The following is an 18162-nucleotide window of genomic DNA, read 5'->3' as shown; positions in this document are numbered from 1 at the left end:
CTAGGCTTAAAAAGTTTAGTTTTCATTCTTTTTTTTTTTTTTTAATAAATTTATTTATTTATTTATTTATTTGGTTGCACTGGGTGCTCATTGCTGCGCGCGGGCTTTCTCTAGTTGCGGCGAGCGGGGCTACTCTTCGTTGTGGTGCGCCGGCTACTCATTGCGGTGGCTTCTCTTGTTGCGGAGCACAGGAGGGCTCGAACCCGTGTCCCCTGCATTGGCAGGCGGATTCTTAACCATTGCACCACCAGCGAAGTCCTAGTTTTTATTTTCAAGGGCAATGAAAACTTTCTGATGAGGAGATTAACATGATCAAAACTTTCTCTGAAGCATTCGTTTAAAAACAGCAAAAAAGCGGGTAAATTTTCGAATACAATATTGCCCAGAATACAATATAACTTCTGAAAAAGAAGCAATACACAAAAAAAGAGAAGTGGCTAATTATACTCCAAACTATGTTTTTATTTATACTTGTGGCAGACTACCAGCTGTCCTCCGAAATCCATTTTCCTTTTCCTCTAAAATAGAACCTGACTTAGCTGGGCATACCATAATAGAGATTATATTTCCCAGCCTCCCTGGCAACATAGGTTGGTGTGACCGTGTGAATAAGTCTGGCCAATAGGATGGAAGGGGAATGGTACATTTAACTTTTGAGAAGTATTTAAAGGAAGAAATACACTTTTTTCTTTTTCCTTTTTTTCCCTTTTTGCTGGCTGGAATACGTGTCTGATAACTACAGCCTGAGAATGGAAGCTAAAATGTTGAAGCAACAGGAGAGAAAGAGCTTTGTTCCCTGATACTCTTTTCTGTCTTCTTTAAGCCAATGTCATTTTGTTTTTGTTTTCATCTCTCAGAGCCAAAACTATCCTAAACTGAACACACTTTTACAGGCATTTTTAATCAGCACAGTCCTACCGAAGTAAATTAACTGGGTGGGTAGTTAGGAAGTAAACAAGCTAAATTCCTGAAGAACAAAGGCCTATGTAAAACAATTTTATTAGAGAATTAGCATCTCATGGCAACAAATATTTTTATCAGTAGAGTTTTAAAAAGTCCATTATGTGAATTTCTGGCAATGAGATTAATTTGTGTACAATATTCACAAAGTTCTCCAAAAATATCTCAAAGAGCTTTAAAAATGTTAGTTTTACCTGCCAGTGTATACTAAAAGTTGCAGCTAACATCCTATTTCACATATGAAGAAGATGGAGGGTTGAAGAGAGCAAGAATATATCATACTTTTCTATTTATATTCATTTTAGAAGGCCAGAATAGAACAATAGGCAGATAATTCTACAGTTCCACTACCTGTAGTGTCTTTCTGCAAGGATTCTTTTTCTTCAGATCGAGCAGCCTCGGTCACTGCCCTTTTACTGTAGATCTCCTTTTTCTGGTTTTTGTCTGAGAGGTCCTCATCCCCGGTGATGAGAACTTGAACTTGAGCATCTGGAATAATGATGTCATTTGATCCCAGGGAGAAGGAAAAGATAACACAAGCAAGTAATCCACCCCCTCCACCCCAAACAAAAACAAAAACCTCTTTATATATTAGGAAAAAAAGCATCTCTTAGGCTCAACCATGTAAAAGCTGTGACAGTTTTAAGGACTTTATAACATATGGCAGTTTTGGGGGGTTTGGAAAGTTTCCATATTTTTCTGTGTACAATCACTTTAAACAAAATCTGTTCTTTGCTGATTTGATGCAACAGTTAAAAAAAAAAAAAATCCAGATCAGGTATCTTTCAAAGTAGTAAAGTACATCTGAACAAGCCTATTCAAAATTTTTGTCACTTAGGGGGCAAATTTTGATATTTCATATAATCCTAGAAAAGCATCTATATCATCTAGATTTTATATATTATACTCATATAATTTTTTAAAATCTCCTGAGGTTAAATTTGTCTAATGCTTTCTATTTTCTTTCTGTTTTTCTTGGTCATACTTGCTAGAGATTTATCTACCTTATTGGTCTTTTAAAATCAGCTCTTTTCTTTTTTATTGTATGAGAAAACTCAAGTGCAAAATAATAATGTTGGTAAATAAATTAAAAATCACCAATACAACAACTAGGATACAGTTATCAAGCAGTTAATATGGTTATGTTTTTTACAATGGATTGACAAGAGATTCACTTCCTATCTCTAAGCATGAATATTTGTCAACAGAGCAGTCAGAAAGGCAATAGAGATTACTAAAAACAACATAATGAACACCAATGTGTCTACTATAGAGCTTAAGAAACAAGATAAAACATTACAGATATAATGATATAATGATAATGATACCCTGTGTAAAGCCTCAATGATACCATTCTCTCTTTTCAGTAGCAACCTTAAGCTCAATTTAGAGTTCGTCAATCTCAAGGATGTTCTTGAACTTTTTACTATACAGTGCTGCATGTATTAGTCAACAAGGTACTGGATTGTTTTGCATGTCTTTAAACTTTATATAAAGGGTATAATACTCTGTGTACCTTTAGGTAACTTGCCTTTTACACTCAGTATTACAATTGGGGGATTTACTCATAGTGACTCTAATTAACTCATTCTCAGTGTTATGTAGAATTCTATGGAATTAATATATCAATTTTCACCTGTTGATAAACTTTAGGCTATTTCTAATTTTTTAATATTGAAAAGCATTACAATGAACATTACTATAAAATTTCTTTGTAGGTTGTATGAGTTTCAAATATCTTCTCTCAGTCTGTGTCTTGTCTTTGAATTATTTATGATGTCTTTCGGTGCACAACATTTTTCATTTTAATAATGCCACTTACTTTCATTTTCCTTCATGGTCTGTGCTTTGTGTGTCTTATTTAAGAAATCATTATTTCATGGTCAAAGGATAGTCATCTAAATTTTCAAAGCTTAAAGTTTTCCTTTTTACATTTAATATCATTTGGACTACATTTTTGTTTAGTGTGCAGCAGGGATCTATCTGATTTTATTTTTTCTTACATATATAATCAATGGCCCAAACACTATTGAATAGTTCACCCTTTCTCCAGGATTGTTATGTCATCTGTGTTATATATTAGTTTCCACATCCATGGGTGTGTTTCTGGGTCAACATGTTGTTCCACTTTTCTTTGTTTATTCCTTTGCAAGTGAGGTCTTAAATATATATATTTTATATATATATAAATTATATATAAATTTTATATATGTATATACACACACACACACACACATAAGTCTTTTGACGTCCGGTATGGCAAGTTCTCTTACCTTATTCTTTAAATATACTTTTTGATTTTCCAAAAAATTTTGGAATCAGCCTGTCAAGTTCCATGAAAAATTCTACTGGAATTTTGAGTAGTGATTCATTGAATTTATTTAAGTCTTCCTTAATATATTTCAATGAAGCTTTATCATTTTCTCTACATTAGTTTTGCATGTCCTTTGTTAGATTCATTTCTAAGTACTTATTTTTTGTTGTTTTTCAAAAAAGTATCTTAAAAAAATCTTTTGCATTATGTATCGGAAGACATGTATCAAAAAATGCACAGAGAACTCAGTGAATTGGTAAAAAGTGAATAGGTACCCAGGGTAAAAAAAAAAAATCTGCCTAGAACCCTACATGCTCTCCCCTCATTCTTTCAATCTCCCCCAGGCTGAGCATAACACCCCATTTTAAATGCAACAAATTACTTATATTTCTGAACTTTATATAAATGGAATAATACAGCACATAGCCTTTATGTCTTGCTTTCTTCTCTTACATTATATTTGTAAGATCCGTTAAGTGTTAAAACATATATTTGTCTTTTACTCAGTCTCATTTACTGGTTACTATTCAACAGTGTCAATATGCTACAATTCACTCATACTACTGGAAAAATAATGGCATAATAAATATAAAAATAATGGCATCTGGGTAATTGCCAGTTTGGAGCTATTACGAAAACTGCTGTAAAGAATATTCGTGTGGCAGAGGAGACACCACCGCAGTTGCCGCCACCTCCGGGATTTCTGGCTCTTTTCTCTTCGCCTTAAATTCGGGTGTCTTTTATGAATAATCAAAAGCAGCAAAAGGCAACGCTATCAGGCCAGCGTTTTAAAACCAGAAGAAGAGATGAAAAAGAGAGGTTTGACTCTACTCAGTTTCAAGACTGCATTATTCAAGGCTTAACTGAAACTGGTACTGATTTGGAAGCAGCAGCAAAGTTTCTTGATGCTTCTGGAGCAAAACTTGATTACTGCCGATATGCAGAAACACTCTTTGACATTCTGGTGGCCGGTGGAATGCTGGCCCCAGGTGGTACGGTGGCAGATGACATGATGCGTACAGATGTCTGTGTGTTCGCAGCACAAGAAGACCTAGAGACCATGTAAGCATTTGCTCAGGTTTTTAACAAGTTAATCAGGTGCTACAAATACCTGGAGAAAGGTTTTGAAGATGAAGTTAAAAAGCTGCTGCTGTTCTTAAAGGGTTTTTCAGAGTCGGAGAGGAACAAGCTGGCTATGTTGACCGGTGTTCTTCTGGCTAATGGAACACTTAATGCATCCATTCTTAATAGCCTTTATAATGAGAATTTGGTTAAAGAAGGGGTTTCAGCAGCTTTTGCTGTAAAGCTCTTTAAATCATGGGTAAATGAAAAAGATATCAATGCAGTAGCTCCAAGTCTTTGGAAAGTGAGCATGGATAACAGACTGATGGAACTTTTTCCTGCCAATAAACAAAGCATTGAACACTTCACAAAGTATTTTACTGAGGCAGGCTTGAAAGAGCTTCCAGAGTATGTTTGGAATCAGCAAACCATAGGAGCTCGTAAGGAACTCCAGAAAGAACTTCGAGAACAGATGTCCCGTGGTGATCCATTTAAGGATAAAATTTTGTATGTCAGGGAGGAGATGAAAAAAAAACAACATCCCAGAACCAGTTGTCATCGGAATAGTATGGTCCAGTGTAATGAGCACCGTGGAATGGAACAAAAAAGAGGAGCTTGTAGCAGAGCAAGCCATCAAGCGCTTGAAGCAATACAGCCCTCTCCTTGCTGCCTTTACAACTCAAGGTCAGTCTGAGCTGACTCTGTTACTGAAGATTCAGGAGTATTGCTATGACAACATTCATTTCATGAAAGCCTTCCAGAAAATAGTGGTGCTTTTTTATAAAGCTGAAGTTCTGAGTGAAGAACCCATTCTGAAGTGGTATAAAGATGCACATGCTGCCAAGGGGAAACGTGTCTTCCTTGAGCAAATGAAAAAGTTTGTAGAGTGGCTCAAAAATGCTGAAGAAGAATCTGAGTCTGAAGCTGAAGAGGGTGACTGAATTTGAAACTACACCCTCAGTAAAGCAAACAGGAGTTGTAGATAAAATGTCATGTCTCATGTGTCCTGGTTCTTACATCTTCCTACCTCCCTATATCAAGCATGATATAAGGGCTTTCATGGCAAAGTTTATTCTAACTGTTTCTATGGTTACTGGAAATGTTGGATTTAGTTTCTAAAACCATGTTTTAGAACTAGTCTATCTGGGAGAATCCTTCTTTGTCTCTTCCAGCTTCTAGTGACCCCTAGTGCTCCCTGGCTTTGGACAGCATAACTCCAGTCTCTGCTCCTGTCTTCACATGGCCTCCTCTCCTCTTTTTGTAAGTACACTAATCATTGGATTTAAGGCCCACCCTACATCCAGGATGATATAACCTAGAGATCTTTAACTAATGACATCTGCAAAGACCCTATTTCCAAATAACATCACATTCTGAAGTTTCCTGTGGACATGAATTTTGGGGCAATTACTACTTAACCCATAAAACAGATTTTTGTTTCATTTTGTTATTCCATGTTTTTATTGTTGAGTCCTAATTTAGCTACACTGTAGTCAAAGAAGCTGTTCTTTTTGAACATCAATTCTTCAAAACCAACAGCTTCATCAATTTTTCTAAGTGTTCCGTGTGTTCTTTAAAAAAATGAAAAGTTCTCTATAGTAAGTCAAACTTTTAAAGTCCATTTTTAAATCTTGTCTACTTTAATTTTCTTTCCTGGTCTCTCAGTTTCTGATAGGTATGTATTGTTGGGTTTACCTATATTTTCCTGTCATTTTTCCTGCATACAAGTTTGAGTAAAAGAAAATAAACTCAAATTTTATCTTATTGGTATATTTGAGCCTTTTGTTCTTACGAGGTAAACTCATAATATATATTAATATTTTTTGGTCTGGAATTTTATTTTGTCAATATTAACGTTGCCCATTAGCTTTATTTTAGTTAGTATTTGCCAAATATATCATTTTCCATCTCTTCCATGTTTTGGGAGGTAAGGCAAAATAAACTATAAACTAATCAAAATAACACATACAAATGGTTTTGAAAGTCAAATAGTTCCAGTAAACTTATAACAGAAATCAACAGTTTTCAAACACCACCAATTTATTTAGCCATTTCTTCTAGTATCACTATCCTTGTTTCCAAATAACATGCTTTATATTGCTGTATCCTTTTTAGTTCCAGAAATTATTTTTTGATTTCCTTCTAGGATCATATGGATTTACCTTTTATAGAACTTTCCTGTCACACCCATATTCCCTCAATCTATCTTCTGAAAAGTTTTAGTCCTATATTAATGTTCATTGTTTATATATTATGTAAATAGTAGTCATGATGATTAAATCAATATTCAGTGATTGTGTTATGTGTCTATTATTCACAGTTAAACCAACTAGTATACTGTAATCACATTTATTTTTTTTTACAAAGTTTTGCTTTTACTGAGGAGTTAATAATTGCCTATTTCTGCATTTGCTATGTTTCTATATACCAATCCCTACATCATCCTCATAAATGTAAATAGAATTGAAAATCTCTTCTAAATACAGTCAACTACATAAGGTATTCTATCAACTTGACCTTTTTCTTGCAGTCCTCAATCTGAACTTGTCCTAGATCTTCTGTACCACCACTGCAATGGCAATTCCTTTCCCCTCTCTCCTATGTCGTCCCCATTTCCTCCATCCCATGTTTTCCTTTAACAAATATTAAATCTACTCCTTCGTTTTATTTAGTGAAATAGTTTTCCCTCAGAATTTCAAGGCATTACTCCTTTGGTTTCTAGTTCCATGTATTATTTTTGAAAAGCTTAATGTCAGTCTAATTTGCATTTCTTTATATGGTACCTGTTTTCTTTCTGGAAGCTTTCAGAATCTCTTTCCTTGCCAGTGTTTCGAAATCTCAAGGTCATGTGCCTTGGTGTGGATTTTTATGTACATGACAGTTCCTATTAACATGGAAATTCATATCCTTCAGTTTTGGAATTTATTCCTATACTAGTCCTTTGGGTCCTTCTTTTCTATCTTCTCTATTATCTCTATGGAACACCTGTTTTTTGATGTTGACCCTTTGGGGCCAATCTTGAATTTTTTTTCTTTTCCCTTCTTTTTATGTTCTGTTTCCTAACAGATTTTCTCACTTTTATATTCCAATCCTTCTACTGAGATTTTTACTTCTGATATATTTAATGGGCTCACTTAGCTATTATACAAAAGTCACTATTCAATTTTCCCCAGCAGGCATCTTCCCCCTCTTCTTCTTAATCCTTTAAAGTGAGAGGCTCTGAGGCTGGGCTTCTCCGACGGTGAAATAGGAGGACTTTTCCTTAGGATGCAGTCTGGAAATAGACCAACAATAATAGTAGCAGTAGACCCCCATAACAAGTGGGAGGTTATAGGGGTCCCTCAGTTAACAAAGCCCAACTTTATTTCACACACATCATCCTTACCAAATGCAAACTAGAGGTGAGTTATATTTGGTAAGTTCATTGTGCAGACTTCTGATGGCGTTCCCTTAGTGTATCACTTTGTTCCCTGCCAATTTTTCCATATCCACCTCCTTCTCAATTGTCTGACAGTGGGATCACAGGGTTATCTATATGTACCAAATTGCCACTAGTATATAGCTAGTATATGAGAGTTTTCATTTATGAACTACATTTTGCAAAAATATTTGCCTTTCTGTTTACTTGGCAGCCTCCATGTTAACTGGCAGATGTGCTTCTTTTATCATCTTATTTCAAAAGACTTCAAAATGCTTTTCAGTGCAACAAAAAGTTATCTGGAAGAATAAATGTGTGCACTTTAGCAAGCAGCCTTTCATTCGGTTTCCTCATAAAAGCATTAACAACATCACATGAAGTCATTAACACTATGCCAAAACTGGAACATAGAGCCAGCCTATGTTTGAATACTGCCCCGGGATCAGTAGGTCCTATTTGGCTAATAGCTATGTGCAGGAATAAAAAACTGTAAATGCAACAAAGCAACACACGCAAGTATACATGTAGAATTTTCAGTGGCTCCTGGAATTTTCATTTAATAAATACTACTGTGCATCAATTAAAGAAGCACAATGTCAGGGATGCAAAGGAAAAAAAAATCATGCAGATTCCTAAAGATTAAAATCTTTTATAAAACAGTGGGGCCTATATCTAGGGGCAAGGATGAAAACTCAAATACCCACAGTCACCAGACTGACAAGGTAGATGTATGAAGTGGATTGAGTCTGAGACTCGTGGGGACTGAAGCAAACAGGAGAATGTATGTCCTCTCTGCAGAAGACAACCATGCCTCAGGGTCAACGATAACTGCCATGGAGGAATACAAGTTGAGTGCAACTACATATTCTGACTTCTCAAGGGAAGCCCAAAATCTTATTTTTAGATGTTGGCAGCAAAAGTTTTAAAAATTTAAACACCATGTGAGCCATACACTTTCCTGCAGAATCCAACCTATGAGATATTAGTTTGTACCATCTGACAGATAAATTCATGAGGCATTTTAATCAAGATTTTCTATGAATTTTAGCCTTTAAAACATACTTAAATGGATATTATTTCATTTCAAAGGTTGCAATATATTTCCCATAGTGAAAATAAAGTCTACAGTTTTCAAAAATCTAAAGCATTTAAAAAGATTTTTTATTTTCCTTCTTGTACATATCCAATAAAACAGCTAGGAGAAAAGTTTGCATTAACAAAGCAGAAAAAAAAGAAAGCCTGGACCATACTCCCATTTAAGATGAACAGGAAAAAAAAAGGCCACAGAATACACAAAGCCAATCCAGTCACCTGCATTATCTTTCTGAAAGGGTTTTTATCCCCATTGACAAGGATGCCTTAGTTACCACACTCTTACTGTAGATCCCCTCTTTATGTTTAATGTTAACAGTGTCTGCCAGGTCATCATCCCTTGTGCCTAGCGCCTGAGCCGGGAAGTCTGGAGCAATGGCATCCATCATTGGATCCTACAGAAAAATGGAAAAGTAGTACAGTTAACACAAGTACAGATTGAAGAAAGACAAAAAATTTACCTCTTAAACCACTTCTATAAAAAAGGCACTACCATGGGAGTGTTACAGGGTAATCAGAAGGAGACATGAGTCAAACTGAAGCTGTCAGAAATGTCCAATATTGCAACAATGTACTGGAGAAGCAAATGACATAAGAGGAGACATATAAATTAGAAGGGAGACAATTTCCGGCTCAGGAACGTTTTCAGAGGAGGAGAAAATAGTTTGTACCTTGGAAAGTAAGTAGGCTTTTTGAAATATGGGGAGGAAGAAACAAAGGCATTTTAGGTAGAGGTTACAGCATTAGCAAAGACCAGGAAGCAGGAAAATAGAGGAAGCAAAAAAATCAGATACTTTTGTGGTCAGACTGTATTATGGACTACATTAAAGAGACTGGTGGGAGATATTAAAAAGTAATTGTTTGGGACAAAATTCAGCAGGGCATGGACTCCCAAGCTAAAGGGGTAAAGAGTGTAAATTTTACTGTACATGAAATGCAACATCATTAAGGATTTTTTAATAAAGGGAACTGCAATCAGTTACATTGTAGGAAGCTTAATCTGACAGTAATACAAAAGACAAAACATCGTAAGGAAAATTTTATGTGATAAAGTAATACAAGATTTGAAAGTAACTTTATTTTCTTTAAAATATATTTCAATATTCTTAAATCCACTAATATAGGAACTGATAAGAAAAGTTTATCCATGTCACATATAAGAGGCAAAAGAACATCTCTGGACGTACAGGAGTTTATAGTAACTATAGAATTATCTTCTACAAAAATGCTTTTCTTTCTTAACTGGTACTCCATACTTCACGCATTTTCTAAGCACCTAAAATGTGTATGGCAATAAAAGCTGGGTAAGTATCAGTTCATTCGTACAGTATAAATATAAATAAGTCATGAGTTATATTTCAGGACAGATTGCAAGGATCCTATTAAGCCTTCTGGGTCATATGTACACTGAGCTTTTCTTTGCTTCCGTGGCATCACGTTCTTTTATTTGCTCCCTACCTCTCTGGTAAATCCTTAGTGTCCTTTCTTCTACCAAATCTCTCAGTGCTGGAGTTCCTCAAGGGGTCAGAACTGGGTTCCCTTCTCTTCCTGGATGAACTCATTGATCATCAATGTATGGAACACTATATGTGGATGACCAACAGATATCTCTAGCTGGAACCTGTTTTCTGAGCTTCAGATTCTAGCATTCAGGACACAGCTAGCCTCTAAAGCATTTGGAGGAAAAATTAGAAAACGATGTCCCTTCCTCATAAAAAAAAAATTTTGTTTTATATATTATGATACAACACAAACAACTATACGTGAGGGTCTCTTCACCACCTCCCTTTATCCTCCAAGAGAGGTGATTATGTCAGGTTCAGAGTTAGGCAAGGAAGAATAATTAAGTTCCTGAGAACAGTGCATGGATGTACAAGAGAATCAACCTCCTTGGAGCTGAGGGGCAGTTGAAAGAGAGTGTAGCCACACATATGTGTATATGCCATTGAATGTATGTGTACTTATTTTCCTGCATCTGTGCACAGCTGCAGAACGTGTGCAGATTTACGTTTCAGGCAGGAAGAGAGTTAACATTATTGCTCCAGAACGCTAACAGGAGACTTGGAATCTTCACACCTGGGTGTTTTCATAAAAAATGGCATATGTTTATGACGTGAACAGAGCCACCTTCTAGATAGTGCCCTTGCATAAACCTTAACTGTAAACTGACTTTGTTTACATTCAACTGCAGGTTTAACATCTCCACATGGATGTGGAACAGAAATCTCATTTTTAACATGTCCAAAGCAGATATTTTGACCATCTTCTCCAAATCTGCTTCTTCCTCAGGTTTCTCCATCTCAGTAAATGGCACCTTTATTTACCCAGTTGCTTATTCTAGAAAACTAGAAATTGTTTTTTTTTCACCTCCTTCTCCCTCACTCTCCATATTCTATTACCAAGTCCAGGAAGAACTCTTTCCTAAAAATAAGTTGAATGTGTCCACTTCTCTCCATCTCTGTCATCATCACTCTAATCCTAGGTGCTACCATCTCTGACACTAATTACTGCAACAGCCTTCAGCTAACTGGTATCCTCACTTCCACTTCTTGACCCTCCCTTCCTTCACCTGGGCTCCCTGCCTTTCCATCCACAAGCTATTCTCCATATAGCAGCCTGAAAAAAATGTACAAATGTAAATCAAACCACAGTTGCCTACTAGAAGAAAGCTCAAGTGCCTTAATATGGTTTACACAACCCTGGATGATCTTGAACCTACCTATCTTTAACCATATCTAGCCACAGCTCTGCTCTACCCACACTGCCTTCTTCTCACTTGGCAAATGCATCCAACTTTCCTGTTTCTGGAGCTCCTCCCATTCTGTTCCCTTCCGCCAGCACACTCTCACTCCCCACTCTCTGCCTGCCTAACTTACCTATATCCTCTAGATCTCAGCTCAGAAGTTTCTTCTTTGGAAAGGCCTTCATGGGCTCCTAAAGCGAAACTGGATCCTTTTACTCTCTTAAAACTCTTCTTTATTTTCCTAACTCGTCATTTGTAATTATGTACTTATTTGTATCTATTTGTTAATATGTGTCTCCCCACTTGAACATGATCATAGGGGACATGTTTATTTTATTTTGCACAGCCGTATAAATGTAGCACCTAGCATAGTATCTGCCAGAGACACGGTAAGAACTTTAATACTTTTTTGGTTGAAGAAAAAATGAACATAAGCTGAAAGTTTCTGTGACCTTAAAAAAAAAATAACCAGGTCATTGCAGAAAGTTCAGAAAAGTAAGCAGAAAACAAACCAAAAAACTCGAGCATACTTTGGTTATAGATCCTTCTAAATGAATATATAGTGGGATCAAAATGTATATACTTTCAATATCTTTTTTTCCCACCCAAATAGAGATATATTTTGTTTAAATGGAATTTAAAGTCAGCATAAAAAGTGAAAGAACATGCAGGGTCAAAATCATCCTTGAAGGTTGAAATTGATATCCTGCCTGCTCAATAAATCCATCAGAGTCCACTTTTTCCCCCTGGCTTGTAACAGATCACTGTGCCTGCATCTAAGCACCTGATGAAGTACCTGACTTGTGTTTAGAGACCACATTGTACTAAAAACACTTAAACTCTAGAATCATACTCAGGGAAGCAAGTTAAAAGATGCTTAAACTATAAAAGTCAAATGAGGACACTGAACTTCGAGAACTGAGGTTTCCCACCTCTCATTTCAAACTCTCTCATGCTAATATGCTGATAAGAGTGTGGAGGGTACAACACACTTGTACTCTTAAGGTTCATTCTCCTCTTCTCTTTTTGTTAAATACATGTAATTGAACTTGTTTAAATGCATGTATGACACAATGCCAATGTACGCCAAAATTACTTATCATAGTTAAAGACATTTCATCGTAATCTATTCATCTGACTTATTTATGCTATCTTAAAGTTTCTTGTTTCCTGTTTGTTTGTTTGTTTTTGGCTGCGTTGGGTCTTCGTTGCTCTGTGTGGGCTTTCTCTAGTTGCGGCAAGCCGGGGCTACTCTTCCTTGTGGTGCGCGGGCTTCTCATTGCAGTGGCTTCTCTTGTTGCGGAGCATGGGCTCTAGGCTCGCGGGCTTCAGTAGTCGTGGCATGCGGGCTCAGTAGTTGTGGTGCATGGACTTAGCTGCTCCACGGCATGTGGGATCTTCCTGGACCAGGGCTTGAACCCGTGTCCCCTGCGATGGCAGGCAGATTCTTAACCACTGTGCCACCACGGAAGCCCCTCTTGTTTCCTGTTCTTGTTCTATGTTATTTTGCTTATTTTATATACTCAACAATAATTTGGAAGACAGATATCTAGTTTTAAAATTCTTTTCGAGTTTTATTTTTTGGTAGCTTTTTTCCATTGTGGTAAAATATACATAAAATTTACCATTTCAAACATTTTTAAGTATACAAGTTAAGGCATTAAGTATATTCACATTGTTGTGCAACCATCACACCATCCATCTCCAGAATTAACTCATTTTCCCAAATGGAAACTCTGTACCTATTAAACAATAACTCCCTTTTCCTCCTCCTCCAACCCTTTTGTGACTGGCTTGTATTACTTAGCACAATGCCTTCAAAGTCCATCCACAGTGTAGCATGTGTCAGAAATTCACTCCTTTTTAAGGCTGAATAATATTCTGTTGTATGTATGTATCACATTGTATTGATCCATTCATCAGGTGGTAGACATCTGGATTGTTCTCACCCTTTGGCTATTGTTAATAATGCTGCTATGAACCTGGGTGTTCAAAATCTGTTCAAATCCCTGCTTTCGATTCTTTTGGGTATATACTTAGAAGAAGAATTGCTAGATCATATAGTAATTCTATGTTTAATTTTTTGAGGAACCACTACACTGTTTTCCACAGTGGCTATACCATTTTACATTCCCATCAGCAATACACAAGAGTTCCAATTTCACCATATCCCTGCCAACCCTTGCTCTTTTTTATTTCATAAAAGCCATCCTAATGGGTATGAAGTGGTATCTCTTTGTAGTTTTTATTTACATTTCCATCACGACTAATGATGTAAAACATCTTTTCACATTCTTTTTGGCCATCTGTATCTTTCCTGGAGAAATATCTCTTCAGATTCTGTACTCATTTAAAAATTAGATTGCTTTTTGCTGTTGTTGAACTGTAAGAGTTCTTCATATATTATGGATAGTCATCTCTCATCAGATATATGAATTGCAAATGTTTTTTCCAATTCTGTGTGCAACCTTTTTACTATGTTGATGGTGGTTTTTTTTTGGTGCACACAAATTTTAAATTTTAATCAAGTCAAATTTATTTTTTATGAAAACTTCTTTAACCTATCTGATCACCAAGTCATGAATAAAATGACACCTCTTTAGTCAAAAAGACAAAAAAATACAATTGTTTTTTCTTTCGCATTTTTTTTTCCACCTTGTAACTAAATTTGCTATTTAGATGAGTGTTGTGTTAAACTGACTTCAAAGTTCACCACTGATCACTTTCAGCATTGCTTCGTTTCTCTGTAATGAATTCTTCATTTTGATTCATCTCTTCAGCTGGGTGAGTCTTCAAGTGAATTTTTCAAGAAGGTACAGTGGTTGAATATACTTTCTAGCTGCTGTGTACTTGTGAAAATGTCTTTTCATTGTCATAGTGCTTAATGAAAATGCACTGGGTCCATAAATCCTTGAATTATATAATTTTCCTAACAAATACAGATTTGGTTCCATTATTTTTACATTTAGTATTTTAAATAAGGCTGATATCAGACTAAATTTTCTTCTCTTAACTTTTTTTTTTAATTGTATATTTATGGGATTTTCTTCTATTTATTTTGACTCAAAAATCTTTTTCTGATATGTGTCTCAGTCTCTGATTTTTCCCTGGATTTTTATGGCAACTTTCAATCTGCATACAGTGTTCCCCTTTTCAGGAGAAGGATGTTTTACTCAATTAAGTGCTTGAATATTACTTTCTTCCTCAGCTACAGATATAATTCTTGGTTTGGTTTACTTAGCTATGTTTCTTATGTCTCTCATCATCTTTCACAGCATTTTCATTTTCTTCTTCTTTTTCCTCTGTAATTTTGCAGACTCTCAGATTTGTCCTCATCACTAATTTAACTTCCTTCATGTTAATTCCACCCTTTCTTGCCTGCAAAATGTATTTTAAATCTGTTACCAAATCTTTACAGTTTTAGGCAGTCTTTTCCTTCATATGTTCATTCCTGCCCAACCCCCCCCCCCACACACACACACTTTTTTTCTAAATTGAGACAAAACATAAAATTCACCAATTAAGGGTTCCGCCGCGGAGACACGTGAAGGTCGGTGAGTTGGGGCGGAGTTTGTCTCAGCACACGTGGCCGCGCTGGGATGGAGTCCTCCTCGTCTTCCTCCGCAGCGGGTTTGGGCTCGGTCGACCCGCAGCTGCAGCATTTCATCGAGGTAGAGACTCAGAAGCAGCGCTTCCAGCAGCTGGTGCACCAGATGACGGAACTTTGTTGGGAAAAGTGCATGGACAAGCCTGGGCCAAAGTTGGACAGTCGGGCTGAGGCCTGTTTTGTGAACTGCGTTGAGCGCTTCATTGATACAAGCCAATTCATCTTGAATCGACTGGAACAGACCCAGAAATCCAAGCCAGTCTTCTCAGAAAGCCTTTCTGACTGACCTGAGTATTACCTCTCTGGAAAAGAAAGGTAGTTCAAGAAATGAAGAGCAGTTGATGGGATGGTTGAAGAAAAAGCTGTGGGGGGATCGGCTCCCACCTTTGTCACTCTTGGGACATCCTGTCATCTGAGAATGAACAAAGACCAATTTTTGTGTGTGGGGGTGGTTTGAGGGTCAAATGTGTTTGGGGTTGTGTTTTTTAATGCTAATCTTGGGAAAACAATTGACAGATGAATGGAAAACTCTACTAGGTGTATGTTACTGTATGTGGGACGATGCTTTCCTCATAGTCCCATTAACTGCTTCCTATAATTTTAATAGTGGAACTGCTCTATAATTTGATATGTGGGACCACATAGGTAATAATCTGTTATTTGTGTGGATTCCTTTCAGATTTCTGGAGAGATCGATATACATCTTTGTGTCTCTCAGAAAGGGCAGCAGTGGGGGAAAGAGTAATTTGGTACTTGACTGTAGGCCTCCTTATCTAGTGTTTGATTATCAGTGCTGGAAAAAAAATGTATGGAGTATTCATACAGTACATTTCACCTTTCTAGATTATCTCCCTCCCTTATACTGTGATTCACTTAAATATCTATATAGAAAGTACAGTCTTGAGCTAGTACAGGTAGCCTGAGAGTCTAGAGGCCTTTAGTTAAAGGAATCTAGCCAGCGAACATAATTCTCATACTAAACTGCCACAAGGAAGAAGTTAACTTACCCTGTACGTCAGGGTCCAAAAAAATTTAAAGATGTGCCTAAATGAAAAAATAAGTTATAAAGATTTAGGCCAGTCAGAAACTAACAGCAGTTTCAGGTAGAGGTGCATGCCTAATGTAAACCAGCATAGTTTCCATTTACTGCATTCTTTTAATCACTGAAATAAAAGCTTCTACAAGATTCAAAAAAAAAAATTCACCAATTAAAGTAAGTGTACAATTCACTAGTTCTTAGTATTTTCACAACCAATATTGCTATCTAATTCCAGAACATTTTTGTCACGCCTCCACAAAGAAATCTTGTATATGTTAGCTGTTACTCCCTATTTTCCCCTCCCCAACATCCCCTGGCATCCACTAATCTACTTTCTGTCTATATGGATTTGCTTATTCTGGACATTTCATATACATGGAATTATACAATATATGACCTTTTGCTATTGGCTTGAAATATTTCTCCCTTTAATAGTGTCAGTTTTTTGGACTTCCCTGGTGGTACAGTGGTTAAGAATCCGCCTGCCAATGCAGGGGACACGGGCTCGAGCCCTGTTCTGGGAAGATCCCACATGCCGCGGAGCAACAAAGCCCGCGCGCCAAAACTACTGAGCCTGCGCTCTAGAGCCCAAGAGCCACAACTACTGAAGCCCATGCACTTAGAGCCCGTGCTCCTCAACAAGAGAAGCCACCTCAACGAGAAGCCCGCGCACCACAACAAAGAGTAGCCCCTGCTCGCCACAGCTAGAGAAAACCCGTGCGCGGCAACAAAGACCCAACGCAGCCAAAAATAAAAATACAAATAAATAAATAAATAAATAAATTTATTTATTTATTTAAAAAAATAGTGTCAGGTTTTTTCATTTTAATTCTGTTAGTTTTTCTTTATGTATTTGGGATTTGCTTATACTGCATTTGTCTTTTAAGTCATATAGGAGAAAAACTGAATTACAAACAAAAATAAATTTATACTGTCTTTTGTATTTACTTATGTAGTTACCTTTAGTACTTTTTTCATGTGGATTTAAGTTACTGTCTGGTGTTGACCATTCCATCTTGAAAAAAGTCTCTTTAGTATTTTCTGTGGGTCAGTTTGCTAGCAGTGGAGTCTTTCAACTGTTGTTTATCTGAGAACGTCTTAATCTCTCCTTCATTTCTGAAGGGTAGTTTTGCTAGGTACAGAATACTTGGTAGGCAGGATTTTTTCCTCAGCTCTTTGCATATGTCATTGCAATGCCTTCTGGCCTCTATGGTTTCTGATGAAAAATCAGCAACTAGTCTTATTGAAGATTCTTTGTACATGATAACTCCGCTCTTGCTGCTTTAACACTGTCTTTGTCATTTGATGGTTTATGATGTATCTAGATGTGGCTCTCTTTGACTGTATCATGCTTGGACTTCCTTGAGCTTTTGGGATGTGCAGATGAACAGCAGTCATCAAATTTGTGAAATTTTAGGCCATTATTTCTCCAAATACTCCTTCAGTCTCTTTTTCTGTCTCTTCATCTGGAACTCCCATTATGTGTATAATAGGATGCTTGAAGGTGTCCCACGGGACTCTGAGATTCTGTTAATTTCTCTTCATTCTTTTTTCTTTCTGTTTCTCACACTGGATAATCTCAATTGGCCTATCTTCAAGTTCACTGACTCATACTTCTGCCTGTTCAAATCTGATACTGAGCTTTCTCCAGTCAATTTTTTATTTTAGTTATTGTACTTTTCAACTACAGATCTTCTATTTGGTTCTTTTTTGTAATTTCTCTGTATTGATATTCTCTATTTGGTAAGACACTGTTCTTATACTTCTTTAGACATGGTTTCATTTAGTTCTTTGAACATATTTTAAATAGCTATTTTAACATCTTCATTTAGTAAGTCCAATGTCTGAGATTCCTCACAGACAGTTTCTAAACTGCTATTTTTCTTTTGTATGGTCCATATATTTTTTTTTTACTTTGAATTTCCAT

The 18162-nt window shown here is 36.5% G+C and overlaps 3 protein-coding genes across 3 annotated transcripts in view; 2 read left to right on the top strand and 1 right to left on the bottom strand.

Moving 5' to 3' along the window:
• The window catches only part of LOC133104991 (uncharacterized protein C2orf78-like), an 82582-nt gene that overhangs the window by 37897 nt on the left and 26523 nt on the right, over positions 1-18162 (bottom strand).
• On the top strand, positions 3943-5324 carry LOC133074657 (eIF5-mimic protein 2-like). Its single transcript, XM_061168589.1, is given in 3 exon segments — positions 3943-4263; positions 4353-4862; positions 4864-5324. Coding segments are annotated over 3 exon segments (1008 nt in total). The 5' UTR covers positions 3943-4179; the 3' UTR covers positions 5278-5324.
• LOC133074656 (mitochondrial import inner membrane translocase subunit Tim8 A) lies at positions 15187-15514 on the top strand. Its single transcript, XM_061168588.1, has one exon. It carries the CDS (start codon positions 15189-15191, stop codon positions 15480-15482), a length of 294 nt encoding a protein of 97 aa, XP_061024571.1. The 5' UTR covers positions 15187-15188; the 3' UTR covers positions 15483-15514.

Source organism: Eubalaena glacialis, chromosome 14 (genome assembly GCF_028564815.1).
Source record: "Eubalaena glacialis isolate mEubGla1 chromosome 14, mEubGla1.1.hap2.+ XY, whole genome shotgun sequence".
In the NCBI taxonomy this organism is placed as follows: Eukaryota; Metazoa; Chordata; class Mammalia; order Artiodactyla; family Balaenidae; genus Eubalaena; species Eubalaena glacialis.
The sequence above is the reverse complement of the archived record's forward strand: the minus strand, read 5'-3'. Positions and strand labels throughout refer to the sequence as shown.

Coding starts and splice junctions, on each gene's coding strand:
- LOC133074656 (XM_061168588.1), top strand. CDS start 15,189: ATGGAGTCCTCCTCGTCTTCCTCCGCAGCGGGTTTGGGCTCGGTCGAC.